The sequence below is a fragment of the Oncorhynchus nerka genome, linkage group LG6 (assembly GCF_034236695.1).
Source record: "Oncorhynchus nerka isolate Pitt River linkage group LG6, Oner_Uvic_2.0, whole genome shotgun sequence".
Lineage (NCBI taxonomy): Eukaryota > Metazoa > Chordata > Actinopteri > Salmoniformes > Salmonidae > Oncorhynchus > Oncorhynchus nerka.
Genome location: NC_088401.1, coordinates 3,679,963 through 3,695,193, shown reverse-complemented (window position 1 = coordinate 3,695,193; position 15,231 = coordinate 3,679,963). Strand labels below are relative to the sequence as shown.

The 15,231-nt window shown below is 44.1% G+C and overlaps 1 protein-coding gene across 3 annotated transcripts in view; it reads left to right on the top strand.

Moving 5' to 3' along the window:
- LOC115121135 (peptidase inhibitor 15-A-like) overlaps window positions 1-15,142 on the top strand; it is a 16,133-nt gene extending 991 nt beyond the window's left edge. Inside the window, exons 2-8 of one of the 3 annotated variants that reach the window (XR_010464034.1) lie at window positions 1-71; window positions 3,703-3,821; window positions 10,085-10,217; window positions 10,427-10,542; window positions 11,242-12,923; window positions 14,264-14,895; window positions 15,000-15,142. The exon at window positions 1-71 is cut by the window's left edge and continues 261 nt beyond it. Coding sequence is in view for 1 of the 3 variants with exons in the window: in XM_029650161.2 (XP_029506021.1) it covers window positions 1-71; window positions 3,703-3,821; window positions 10,085-10,217; window positions 10,427-10,542; window positions 11,242-11,377 (575 nt within the window). In the remaining 2 variants the exon portion in view is untranslated. Of the gene's footprint in view, window positions 72-3,702; window positions 3,822-10,084; window positions 10,218-10,426; window positions 10,543-11,241; window positions 14,110-14,263 lie in introns of those variants that run through there. The other 2 variants (XR_010464033.1, XM_029650161.2) reach the window with 2 other exon arrangements.
- The last annotated feature ends 89 nt before the right edge of the window (window positions 15,143-15,231 follow it).

Below are 15,231 nucleotides of genomic sequence, written 5' to 3'. Positions count from 1 at the left end.
TTGTCATTCTCGATTATCACAATAAAGTAAGAGGGAAAGTTTTCCCTCCGGCGTCCAATATGGAGTACATGGTAAGTGTTTTATCTTCCGACTTTATCAATCCGTTGCTCATTGATTTAATGACGAATGCCCATTCTGTTTTCCTGACTTCCCTGCCTTCACTTGCTCTTGTGATTGTGTGATTGTGATATTGACGTGTATGTATTGATAATTCCCCCATTGGTAACATCAGTGGTAAGCGTTATGATAAACTATACTTTACACGTTGGTGTAACAGCATACCTTTAGACCGCGCTCCACCGCTAACTAAACTAGCGTTTCACATCCGATACATTGGCCTAATGGACTAGTTGCTCAAACCATTGAATGATAAATGTGTGTTGCTTAGTAATGAAAGAAGCTGTCAGTCATGGTGACTGGTGACTCTAGTTTGATGCTTGATGTGAGTGCAATTGTTCAACAATGACACCCTATTCCCTATGCAGTGCACTACTATAGCACCCTATTCCCTATATAGTGCACTACTATAGCACCCTATTCCCTATATAGTGCACTACCATAGCACCCTATTCCCTATATATAGTGCACTACTATAGCACCCTATTCCCTATATAGTGCACTACTATAGCACCCTATTCCCTATATAGTGCACTACTTTTGACCAGGGCCCATTGTATTTCATTTAGGACAGAACCTTGGTCCCGTGAACCCATTAGTCTAGTCTTTATGAGGTACTACTAGCGTCTATAACTGAAGAGCACTTGAGCTCTCTACATTTCCCCCCCTCCGGGCTCTACCAGCAAGGCTCTAGGTGGTCCTGAACCCTGACATGTGGTCAACAGCTGGGCCAGAAGAGACATTTGTCACTGAACATCCTGAACTACACTGCCACCACATCCCACACAGCACCCTATTCCCTATATAGTGCACTACCATAGCACCCTATTCCCTATATATGGTGCACTACTATAGCACCCTATTCCCTATATAGTGCACTACTATAGCACCCTATTCCCTATATAGTGCACTACTTTAGACCAGAGCCCTATGACACCCTATTCCCTATATAATGCACTACTATAGCACCCTATTCCCTATATAGTGCACTACTTTTGACCAAAGTCATAGGGTGCCCTAATCAAAAGTTGTGCACTATATAGGGAATAGGGTGCTATAGTAGTGCACTATATGGGAAATAGGATGCTATAGTAGTGCACTATATAGGAAATAGGGTGCTATAGTAGTGCACTATATAGGAAATAGGGTGCTATAGTAGTGCACTATATGGGAAATAGGGTGCTATAGTAGTGCACTATATAGGAAATAGGGTGCTATAGTAGTGCACTATATAGGGAATAGGGTGCTATTTGGTATCCAAGTGTCCATGTAGTGATGTAATGGGTTTGGCTGTAGAAGTTAATGAATTAATGATGAATGGGTAGAAACACACGATAGCTGGCAGCTGATAGCTGATAGCTGGTAGCTGATAGCTGGTAGCTGATAGCTGGTATCTGGTAACTGATAGCTGGTAGCTGGTATCTGGTAACTGATAGCTGGTAACTGATAGCTGGTAGCTGATAGCTGGTAGCTGATAGCTGGTAGCTGATAGCTGGTATCTGGTAACTGATAGCTGGTAGCTGGTATCTGGTAACTGATAGCTGGTAACTGATAGCTGGTAACTGATAGCTGGTAGCTGGTAGCTGATAGCTGATAGCTGGTATCTGGTAACTGATAGCTGGTAACTGATAGCTGGTAGCTGATAGCTGGTAGCTGATAGCTGGTTGTATTTCATGGACAATGTCCAGTTTAGAAGATATGATTATGTCTTTAAGGTGGATTATGGTGGTTATGAGAATTGGAGGTTATTGTTGTATTCTAGATACAGTGAAGAGTGCATTGTTCCCAAAAGAGGCTACTGTAAAAAAAGACTCTAGCTACGATAAACCAACTATTGGCAGTGTATCGCTCTGAACAGGCCAGTTGCATAGGAACGATGATGGAACCACTGAGCGGAAGCCTCTTTCCATTCTCTAATACAACATTCTGAATTGGAACCACATGAGAGAGTAGCCTGCGACGATCTAGGAGGTTGTCTCTCGTCTCAAACACTGATCCAATTCTTCTTTGGCTCTGTGTTCCGTTCCAGCGGTACTGTAGAATAAATGAAGATACCACGTTGCATTGTTGCGTCGTAACTCAGGGAACATGGTTGCGTTGGAGTACTGGGAACGCAGCAGAACAGTCTCGCGTAAATGAAATATGGTAAAGAGACCAATGCAGAGCTGGAAGAGTAATTCTTCTTTTTTTTTTTTTAAGAAAGCCTACAGACGGTTTAGTTGTTTTAGAAACCTTTGTGAAAACAGAAAGGAAAACAAGGTTACACTGATTCATTACAACGTTCCATCAGGGAAACCATTTCTCAGGGCCTTAAAACATGTCAATCTACAGTATAACAACCTTTAGTAGGGGAACATGGATTAGAGACAACCTTTAGTAGGGGAACATGGATTAGAGACAGGCTTTAGTAGGGGAACATGGATTAGAGACAGGCTTTAGTAGGGGAACATGGACCTTTAGTAGGGGAACATGGATTAGAGACAACCTTTAGTAGGGGAACATGGATTAGAGACAACCTTTAGTAGGGGAACATGGATTAGAGACAACCTTTAGTAGGGGAACATGGATTATAGACAGCCTTTAGTAGGGGAACATGGATTAGAGACAACCTTTAGTAGGGGAACATGGATTAGAGACAACCTTTACTAGGGGAACATGGATTAGAGACAACCTTTAGTAGGGGAACATGGATTAGAGACAACCTTTAGTAGGGGAACATGGATTAGAGACAACCTTTAGTAGGGGAACATGGATTAGAGACAACCTTTAGTAGGGGAACATGGATTAGAGACAACCTTTAGTAGGGGAACATGGATTAGAGACAACTTTAGTAGGGGAACATGGATTAGAGACAACCTTTAGTAGGGGAACATGGATTAGAGACAACCTTTAGTAGGGGAACATGGATTAGAGACAACCTTTAGTAGGGGAACATGGATTAGAGACAACCTTTAGTAGTAGGGAGAACATGGAACATGGATTAGAGACAACCTTTAGTAGGGAACATGGATTAGAGACAACCTTTAGTAGGGGAACATGGATTAGAGACAACCTTTAGTAGGGGAACATGGATTAGAGACAACCTTTAGTAGGGGAACATGGATTAGAGACAACCTTTAGTAGGGGAACATGGACATGGATTAGAGACAACCTTTAGTAGGGGAACATGGATTAGAGACAACCTTTAGTAGGGGAACATGGATTAGAGACAACCTTTAGTAGGGGAACATGGATTAGAGACAACCTTTAGTAGGGGAACATGGATTAGAGACAACCTTTAGTAGGGGAACATGGATTAGAGACAACCTTTAGTAGGGGAACATGGATTAGAGACAACCTTTAGTAGGGGAACATGGATTAGAGACAACCTTTAGTAGGGGAACATGGATTAGAGACAACCTTTAGTAGGGGAACATGGATTAGAGACAACCTTTAGTAGGGGAACATGGATTACAGACAAACTACATTGCAGTCCATGTTATTCACTTTTCTACATTTTCTTATGTTCTCTGCGTTTCTTTGTGTGTGCGTTTGTACGTGTGTGTGTGTGTGTGTGTGTGTGTGTGTGTTTCTACGTGTGTGTAGACGTGGGACGAGACCCTGTCTAAATCAGCTGAGGACTGGGCCCACGCGTGTCTGTGGGAGCACGGACCTCGACACCTCCTCAGGTTCCTGGGCCAGAACCTCTCGGTCAGGACCGGACGGTGAGTCACCTCTAACCCCTGACCCTTCACTGTTGACCCCAACTCAGTTTGGTGTATCACCCTCTACAGGTTAAGGTTCAGGATGTCGGAGGGGAGGGTGAACAGATCCTGGATCTCGTGACCCTGTATGTGTGCCAGATGGTGCCGTATTACCTATTCAGTGCACTACTGTTGACCACAGCTCTATGGGGGATACATCTAATCAAATGTTATTGGTCACAAACACATGGTTAGCAGATGTTATTGCGAGTGTAGCGAAATGCTTGTGCTTCTAGTTCCGACAGTGCAGTAATATTTAACAAGTAATCTAACCTAACGATTTCACAACAACTACCTAATACACACAAGTGTAAAGGAATGAATACGAATATGTACATATAAATATATGTATGACCGAACAGCATAGGCAAGATGCAGTAGATGGTATAGAGTACAGAATATACATATGAGATGAGTAATGTAGGGTCTGTAAACATTGTTTAAAGTGGCATTGTTTAAAGTGGCTAGTGATACATTTATTACATACATTTTCCATTATTAAAGTGGCTGGAGTTTAGTCAGTATGTTGGCAGCAGCCACTCAATGTTAGTGGTGGCTGTTTAACAGTCTGATGGCCTTGAGATAGAAGCTGTTTATCAGTCTGATGGAGATAGAAGCTGTTTATCAGTCTGATGGAGATAGAAGCTGTTTATCAGTCTGATGGAGATAGAAGCTGTTTACCAGTCTGATGGAGATAGAAGCTGTTTATCAGTCTGATGGAGATAGAAGCTGTTTAACAGTCTGATGGAGATAGAAGCTGTTTAACAGTCTGATGGAGATAGAAGCTGTTTATCAGTCTGATGGTGATAGAAGCTGTTTATCAGTCTGATGGAGATAGAAGCTGTTTATCAGTCTGATGGAGATAGAAGCTGTTTATCAGTCTGATGGAGATAGAAGCTGTTTATCAGTCTGATGGAGATAGAAGCTGTTTATCAGTCTGATGGAGATAGAAGCTGTTTAACAGTCTGATGGAGATAGAAGCTGTTTATCAGTCTGATGGAGATAGAAGCTGTTTAACAGTCTGATGGCCTTGAGATAGAAGCTGTTTATCAGTCTGATGGCCTTGAGATGGAAGCTGTTTATCAGTCTGATGGAGATAGAAGCTGTTTATCAGTCTGATGGCCTTGAGATAGAAGCTGTTTATCAGTCTGATGGAGATAGAAGCTGTTTATCAGTCTGATGGAGATAGAAGCTGTTTATCAGTCTGATGGAGATAGAAGCTGTTTATCAGTCTGATGGTGATAGAAGCTGTTTATCAGTCTGATGGAGATAGAAGCTGTTTATCAGTCTGATGGAGATAGAAGCTGTTTATCAGTCTGATGGCCTTGAGATAGAAGCTGTTTATCAGTCTGATGCCTTGAGATAGAAGCTGTTTATCAGTCTGATGGAGATAGAAGCTGTTTATCAGTCTGATGGAGATAGAAGCTGTTTATCAGTCTGATGGAGATAAAAGCTGTTTATCAGTCTGATGGAGATAGAAGCTGTTTATCAGTCTGATGGCCTTGAGATAGAAGCTGTTTATCAGTCTGATGGCCTTGAGATAGAAGCTGTTTATCAGTCTGATGGAGATAGAAGCTGTTTATCAGTCTGATGGAGATAGAAGCTGTTTATCAGTCTGATGGAGATAGAAGCTGTTTATCAGTCTGATGGCCTTGAGATAGAAGCTGTTTATCAGTCTGGAGATAGAAGCTGTTTATCAGTCTGATGGAGATAGAAGCTGTTTACCAGTCTGATGGTGATAGAAGCTGTTTATCAGTCTGATGGAGATAGAAGCCGTTTAACAGTCTGATGGAGATAGAAGCTGTTTATCAGTCTGATGGCCTTGAGATAGAAGCTGTTTATCAGTCTGATGGCCTTGAGATAGAAGCTGTTTATCAGTCTGATGGCCTTGAGATGGAAGCTGTTTATCAGTCTGATGGAGATAGAAGCTGTTTACCAGTCTGATGGAGATAGAAGCTGTTTATCAGTCTGATGGCCTTGAGATAGAAGCTGTTTTTCAGTCTCTCGGTCCCAGCTTTGATGCACCTGTACTGACCTCGCCTTCTGGATGATAGCGGGGTGAACAGGCAGTGGCTCGGGTGGTTGTTGTCCTTGATGATAATTTTGGCCTTCTTGTGACATCTGCTGGTGTAGGTGTCCTGGAGGGCAGGTAGTTTGCCCCCGGTGATGCGTTGTGCAGACCTCACTACCCTCTGGAGAGCCTTACGGTTGAGGGCGGAGCAGTTGCCGTACCAGGCGGTGATACAGCCCGACAGGATGCTCTCGATTGTGCATCTGTAGAAGTTTGTGAGTGTTTTTGGTGATAAGCTGAATTTCTTTAGCCTCCTGAGGTTGAAGAGGCAATGCTGCACCTTCTTCACGATGCTGTCTGTGTGGGTGGACCATTTCAGTTTGTCTGTGATGTGTACGCCGAGGAACTTGAAACTTTCCACCTTCTCCACTACTGTCCCGTTGATGTGGCTATGGGGGTGTTCCCTCTGCTGTTTTCTGAAGTCCACGATCATCTCCTTTGTTTTGTTGACATTGAGTGTGAGGTTATTTTCCTGACACCACACTCCCAGAGCCCTCACCTCCTCCCTGTAGGCCGTCTCGTCGTTGTTGGTAATCAAGCCTACCACTATTGTGTCATCTGCAAACTTGATGTTTGAGTTGGAGGCGTGCATGGCCACGCAGTCGTGGGTGAACAGGGAGTACAGGAGAGGGCTGAGAACGCACCCTTGTGGGGACCCAGTGTTGAGGATCAGTGGGGTGGAGATGTTGTTACCTACCCTCACCACCTGTATCTGTCCTCAATACTAATCTGTATATCTCTGTCCTCAGTACTAATCTGTCTGTCTCTGTCCTCAGTACTAATCTGCCTGTCCTCAGTACTAATCTGCCTGTCTCTGTCCTCAGTACTAATCTGCCTGTCCTCAGTACTAATCTGTCTGTCTCTGTCCTCAGTACTAATCTGTCTGTCTTCAGTACTAATCTGTCTGTCTCTGTCCTCAGTACTAATCTGCCTGTCCTCAGTACTAATCTGTCTGTCTCTGTCCTCAGTACTAATCTGTCTGTGTCTGTCCTCAGTACTAATCTGTCTGTCTCTGTCCTCAGTACTACTCTGTCTGTCTCTGTCCTCAGTACTAATCTGTCTGTCCTCAGTACTAATCTGTCTGTCCTCAGTACTAATCTGTCTGTCTCTGTCCTCAGTACTAATCTGTCTGTCCTCTGTACTGATCTGTCTGTCCTCAGTACTAATCTGTCTGTCTCTGTCCTCAGTACTAATCTGTCTGTCCTCTGTACTGATCTGTCTGTCCCCATTCAGGCAGTCCAGGACCCAGTTGCACAGGGTGGAGTCGAGACCCAGGGTCAGAGCTGTAGTTGATGAACAGCATTCTTACATAGCTATTCCTCTTGTCCAGATGGGTTAGGGCAGTGTGCAGTGTGATTGCGATTGCGTCTTCTGTTGACCTATTGGGGCGGTAAGCAAATTGGAGTGGGTCTAGGGTAGGGTGGAGGTGATATGGTCCATGACTAGTCTATCAAAGCATTTCATGATGACAGAAGTGAGTGCTACGGGGCGGAAGTCATTTAGCTCAGTTACCTTAACTTTCTTGGGAACAGGAACAATGGTGGCCCTCTTGAAGCATGTGGGAAGAGCAGACTGGGATAAGGATTGATTGAATATGTCTGTAAACACACCAGCCAGCTGGTCTGCACATGCTCTGAGGACGCGGCTGGGGATGCCGTCTGGGCCTGCAGCCTTGCGAGGGTTAACACTTTTAAATGTTTTACTTACGTTGGTTTTGGTAGCGGGCCGTGTCGGTGGCACTGTATTGTCCTCAAAGCGTGCGAGGAAGCTGTTTAGTCTGTCTGGGAGCAAGACATCCTGGTCCGCGACGGGGCTGGTTTTCTTTATGTAGTCCGTGATTGACAGTAGACCCTGCCACAAACCTCTTGTGTCTGAGCCGTTGAATTGCGACTCTACTTTGTCTCTATACTGACGCTTAGCTTGTTTGATTACCTTGCGGAGGGAACACCTACACTGTTTTGTATTCGGTCATGTTTCCGGTCACCTTGCCCTGATTAAAAGCAGTTGCTTGTGCTTTCAGTTTTGCGCAAATGCCGTCATCAATCCACGGTTTCTGGTTTGGGAAGGTTTTAATAGACGCTGTGGGTACAACATCACCGATGCACTTGCTAATAAACTCGCTCACCGAATCAGCGTATTCATCAATTTTATTGTCTGACGCTATGCGGAACATATCCCAGTCCACGTGATCGAAGCAATCTTGAAGCGTGGAATCCGATTGGTCGGACCCGCGTTGAACAGACCTGAGCACGGACGCTTCCTGTTTTAGTTTTCGTCTATAGGCTGGAAGGAACAAAATGGAGTCATGGTCAGATTTTCCGAAAGGAGGGTGGGGGAGGGTTTTGTATGCGTCTGAATAACAATGATCCAGAATTTTGCCAGCCCGGGTCGCGCATTCGATATGCTGATAAAATTTAGGGAGCCTTGTTACAATAAATGCAGCCTCAGGATATGTGGTTTCCAGTTTACATTGAGTCAAATTAAGTTCTTTCAGGGCCGTCGAGGTGTCTGCTTGTGGGGGAATATACACGACTGTGATTATGATCGAAGAGAATTCTCTTGGTAGATAATGCGGTCGGCATTTGATTGTAAGGAATTCTAGGTCAGGTGAACAAAAGGAGTTGAGTTGCTGTAAATTGTTATGATCACATCACGTCTCTGTCTCTGTCCTCAGTACTAATCTGTCTGTCTCTGTCCTCAGTACTAATCTGTCTGTGTCTGTCCTCAGTACTAATCTATCTGTCCTCAGTACTAATCTGTCTGTCCTCAGTACTAATCTGTCTGTGTCTGTCCTCAGTACTAATCTGTCTGTCCTCAGTACTAATCTGTCTGTCCTCAGTACTAATCTGTCTGTCCTCAGTACTAATCTCTCTGTCCTCAGTACTAATCTCTCTGTCCTCAATACTAATCTGTCTGTCCTCAGTACTAATCTGTCTGTCCTCAGTACTAATCTGTCTGTCCTCAGTACTAATCTGTCTGTGTCTGTCCTCAGTACTAATCTGTCTGTCCTCAATACTAATCTATATGTCCTCAGTACTAATCTGTCTGTCCTCAGTACTAATCTGTCTGTCCTCAGTACTAATCTGTCTGTGTCTGTCCTCAGTACTAATATATCTGTCTCTGTCCTCAGTACTAATCTATCTGTCCTCAGTACTAATATGTCTGTCCTCAGTACTAATCTGTCTCTGTCTGTCCTCAGTACTAATCTATCTGTCCTCAGTACTAATCTGTCTGTCCTCAGTACTAATCTGTCTGTCCTCAGTACTAATCTGTCTGTGTCTGTCCTCAGTACTAATCTATCTGTCTCTGTCCTCAGTACTAATCTGTCTGTCCTCAGTACTAATCTGTCTGTCTCTGTCCTCAGTACTAATCTGTCTGTGTCTGTCCTCAGTACTAATCTGTCTGTGTCTGTCCTCAGTACTAATCTGTCTGTCTCTGTCCTCAGTACTAATCTGTCTGTGTCTGTCCTCAGTAGTAATCTGTCTGTGTCTGTCCTCAGTACTAATCTGTCTGTGTCTGTCCTCAGTACTAATCTGTCTGTCTCTGTCCTCAGTACTAATCTATCTGTCTCTGTCCTCAGTACTAATCTGTCTGTCCCTGTCCTCAGTACTAATCTGTCTGTCCTCAGTACTAATCTGTCTGTCCTCAGTACTAATCTGTCTGTCTCTGTCCTCAGTACTAATCTGTCTGTCCTCAGTACTAATCTGTCTGTCCTCAGTACTAATCTGTCTGTCTCTGTCCTCAGTACTAATCTGTCTGTCCTCAGTACTAATCTGTCTGTCTCTGTCCTCAGTACTAATCTGTCTGTGTCTGTCCTCAGTACTAATCTGTCTGTGTCTGTCCTCAGTACTAATCTGTCTGTGTCTGTCCTCAGTACTAATCTGTCTGTGTCTGTCCTCAGTACTAATCTGTCTGTCCCTGTCCTCAGTACTAATCTGCCTGTCCCTGTCCTCAGTACTAATCTGTCTGTCTCTGTCCTCAGTACTAATCTGTCTGTCCTCAGTACTAATCTGTCTGTGTCTGTCCTCAGTACTAATCTGTCTGTCCTCAGTACTAATCTGTCTCTGTCTGTCCTCAGCACTAATCTGTCTGTCCTCAGTACTAACCAGTCTGTGTCTGTCCTCAGTACTAATCTGTCTGTCTCTGTCCTCAGCTACCGCTCTATTCTCCAGTTAGTGAAGCCCTGGCATGATGAAGTGAAGGACTATGTGTTCCCTTACCCCCGGGACTGCAACCCCAGATGCCCCCTTAAATGCTACGGACCCATGTGTACACATTATACACAGGTAAGAAGACAGTCAAGGAAAAGTCATAATGTTGTATGGGCAGAATAAATTAATTTAAGATTCACATGTTTGACTTGAGGTGTAGTGCAAATCTCCCATTGACATCAATGCTTGATTGGAAAAGTTGAGTTTGCACCTGTGATTTTGAAGATAGTGGTATGGATGATCTTTGGATAATTCATGATCCCTACTGTCTCTCCACTTTACAGATGGTTTGGGCCACAACAAACAAAGTCGGCTGTGCTATACACACCTGTCACAATATGAACGTGTGGGGGAACGTGTGGAAACGGGCAACATTCTTAGTGTGTAACTATTCATCTAAGTAAGTAGACGGTAATAGAATGCTAATTTTTTTTCCAACTTAAACCCCCTTTTGACATTTCAGAAAGTAGGAATACAGTATCTTTCGGAAAAGTCTTTGTTTTTTTCCACATCAACTTCTATGCTGTTGACCTGTTACTTTTAACAGTGGCAAACTGGTAGTTCTGAGCATGCCAATACTCAACCTGCCTGTTTGGCAACCGTACGGTTCATCTCCTGCCATTGGAGCTTGAGATTCAGCACAAAGCTGAATATACGTACCAGGTCCCAGGTACATTCCAACTCCTCCAGAACCTCAAAGAACTCCAGAATCATTTCTCTCTTCCTGTATTCCGTGATCGAAGGGAATTCTGACTGACTTGTGACCTCATAATACAACCAGCTCACATGTTTCTAAATAAACCAACGGCTTCCACACTGAAGAACACGTGTGTTGGTGTCTTAGGACATGTGCAGTTGTGTTTTTATAAAAGCCTGTCAATCAAGAGAAGCATTTTCCTTCCACAGGGACAACTGTGGCCACTATACTGAAATGAAGAAAATGATGTCACCCAAAATATGTGAACATATTATAGCTTTCACATTCCCTAAATACATTCCCTATAAGATAGTTATATAGTTTCAATGCTATCTTATAGCTGAATCCCAGACCACTCCGTGCCAGTATTAACTCTGTGTCTGCCTGTCTTGTGTTTTCCAGAGGGAACTGGATCGGAGAGGCACCCTACAAAGTAGGCGTCCCATGCTCCGCCTGTCCCCCGAGCTACGGAGGCTCCTGTTCCAACAACATGTGCTTCCCAGCCCTCAACACAAACTATCTGCAGTGGTTCAAATAGAGCCAGGAGTCCCTGTCCAGACTAAGCCTGCGTCCCAAATCACACCCTATTCCCTATTGCCATTTGGTGCTAACACGCTGACCCCCGACCCCAACACAGAGACTTTTCCCCTTGAAGGATTATTTAAGATTAAAGCATACATTTATAATAATGTGTACATAGAATTCATGTTTTTTTATTTTACAGATTTTCCAGATTTTCTTTTTTTAAATGAATGATTATCATATGATGAATTAGATTGATTGATTGACACAGTCGGATGATAATTTATCTTGTGGAGTATGTTTCCTGACAGTGTTACAGTATAATGGGTTTACCATTGGTCATGTACCCATAGAATGTGGACACGCATGGATGTGCCTCACGATGGGTCAAATGGATACAAGTTATTGACATTTCAACACTAACGGTAGCAAGCAACAATAGTTTTCAAAAGTGATTGTTAACTAACTTTTACATTTTTTGGGGGGCTTGCTTAGCTAATCATCTTGGCTAACTGTGGAGAGAAATAATTCACCCATATACCGTTAATTAGGGCTCGATTCAATCTGTACCAATTCTATGGCGTAATAGACATTTAAAAGCAATGTGAGGGGAGTTTATTTTTTAAAACTAGGCAAGTCAGTTAAGAACAAATTCTTATTTTCGATGACGGCCTAGGAACAGTGGGTTAACTGCCTGTTCAGGGGCAGAATGACAGATTTGTACCTTGTCAGCTCGGGGATTTGAACGGGCAACCTTCTGGTTACTAGTCCAACGCTCCACTAGGCTAGCCTGCCGCCCCGGAGTGAGCGGAGACCGCGTTCACGGTAAACACTGCATATGTCGGCTCATTCAGAAATTATCTTTAAATTTCAATTGCGAAGTAACTCTGAACTTTAGTGATTCAGATTGAATCGACCCCTTAGCCACTACAAATGTCTCTTAGCTAGCAAACGCAACGCTGTGTCCTAAACTGCACGGTGTCTCCAGCGATGCTTCCCTTTTCTGTCTTTTATAGTGTGCTGCGTTATAACACACCTTGCAATGAATCCCAGCATGTGTCAATGGTGCTGAAGGCATTACACACAATGTGTAGGTTATGCCTTGTCATGGTCAGAAGAACATGGCCTCAGGTCTCAGACCTCAACTACCATGAAGCACTCAACCACTAGGCTACCAAGCCACATAGCAACTGAAGCTAACCCAACAGCCTACCAAGCCACATAGCAACTGAAGCTAACCCAACAGGCTACCAAGCCACATAGCAACTACAGCTAACCCAGCAGCCTACCAAACCACATAGCAACTGAAGCTAACCCAGCAGCCTACCAACCCACATAGCAACTGAAGCTAACCCAGCAGCCTACCAAACCACATAGCAACTACAGCTAACACAACAGCCTACCAAGCCACATAGCAACTACAGCTAACCCAACCAGTAGGTTACCAAGCCACATAGCAACTACAGCTAACCCAGCCAGTAGGTTACCAAACCACATAGCAACTACAGCTAACCCAACAGCCTACCAAACCACATAGCAACTACAGCTAACCCAGCCAGTAGGTTTCCAAACCACATAGCAACTACAGCTAACGCAACCAGTAGCTTTCCAAACCACATAGCAACTACAGCTAACCCAACCAGTAGCTTTCCAAACCACATAGCAACTACAGCTAACACAGCCAGTAGGTTACCAAACCACATAGCAACTACAGCTAACCCAACAGCCTATCAAACCACATAGCAACTACAGCTAACCCAACCAGTAGGTTACCAAACCACATAGCAACTACAGCTAACCCAACAGCCTACCAAACCACATAGCAACTACAGCTAACCCAACCAGTAGGTTACCAAACCACATAGCAACTACAGCTAACCCAACAGCCTACCAAGCCACATAGCAACTACAGCTAACCCAACAGCCTACCAAACCACATAGCAACTACAGCTAACCCAACAGCCTACCAAGCCACATAGCAACTACAGCTAACCCAACAGCCTACCAAACCACATAGCAACTACAGCTAACCCAACAGCCTACCAAACCACATAGCAACTACAGCTAAACCAACAGCCTACCAAGCCACATAGCAACTACAGCTAACCCTACCAGTAGCTTTCCAAACCACATAGCAACTACAGCTAACCCAGCCAGTAGGTTTCCAAACCACATAGCAACTACAGCTAACCCAACAGCCTACCAAACCACATAGCAACTACAGATAACCCAGCCAGTAGGTTTCCAAACCACATAGCAACTACAGCTAACCCAACAGCCTACCAAACCACATAGCAACTACAGCTAACCCAGCCAGTAGACTACCAAACCACATAGCAACTACAGCTAACCCCACCAGTAGGTTACCAAACCACATAGCAACTACAGCTAACCCAACAGCCTACCAAACCACATAGCAACTACAGCTAACCCAACAGACTACCAAACCATATAGCAACTACAGCTAACCCAACAGCCTACCAAACCACATAGCAACTACAGCTAACCCAACAGACTACCAAACCACATAGCAACTACAGCTAACCCAACAGACTACCAAACCACATAGCAACTACAGCTAACCCCACCAGTAGGTTACCAAACCACATAGCAACTACAGCTAACCCCAACAGACTACCAAACCACATAGCAACTACAGCTAACCCAACCAGTAGGTTACCAAACCACATAGCAACTACAGCTAACCCCAACAGACTACCAAACCACATAGCAACTACAGCTAACCCAACAGCCAAACCACAAGCCACATAACAAGCCAGTAGACTACCAAACCATATAGCTCAGTAGACTACCAAACCATATAGCTCAGCCAGTAGACTACCAAACCATATAGCTCAGTCAGTAGACTACCAAAGCCAGTACCATATAGCTCAGCCAGTAGACTACCAAACCACATAGCTCAGCCAGTAGACTACCAAACCATATAGCTCAGCCAGTAGACTACCAAACCATATAGCTCAGCCAGTAGACTACCAAACCACATAGCTCAGCCAGTAGACTACCAAACCACATAGCTCAGCCAGTAGACTACCAAACCATATAGCTCAGCCAGTAGACTACCAAACCACATAGCTCAGCCAGTAGACTACCAAACCACATAGCTCAGCCAGTAGACTACCAAACCACATAGCTCAGCCAGTAGACTAAAAAACCATATAGCTCAGCCAGTAGACTACCAAACCACATAGCTCAGCCAGTAGACTACCAAACCATATAGCTCAGCCAGTAGACTACCAAACCATATAGCTCAGCCAGTAGACTACCAAACCATATTACAATTGCAGCAAATGCATTTCCATCCATATCCTGAAGCTAATTGACTAAAGTGATGTTTCCCCCAGGGAGGGCTGCACTTACTGTACTGGAGAGAGTCCACCACAGAATGGCCTGTATATGTGATGAGCTCTATTGGGAACGATTGGCCTCCTGTTTCTGTGGATGACACAATGGCAGATGTAACACTTGACCAACATGACATTGATGTGACATTCAGTTCTGGTTGATGTAGGACAAGTTAGGTACTGGAAGCTGTAGGACAGGTTCAGTTCTTGTTGCTAGAGGACAGGTTAGGTTCTTGTTGCTAGAGGACAGGTTCAGTTCTGGTTGATGTAGGACAGATTCAGTACTGGTTGCTATAGGACAGGTTAGGTACTGGAAGCTGTAGGACATGTTCAGTACTTGTTGCTAGAGGACAGGTTAGGTTCTTGTTGCTAGAGGACAGGTTCAGTTCTGGTTGATGTAGGACAGATTCAGTACTGGTTTCTATGAGGAACAGGTTAGGTATTGGGGAGCTGGTGAGGATTAGGTTCAGTACTGGTATTCCTTAAAGGGTGGGATTCAGTACTGGAA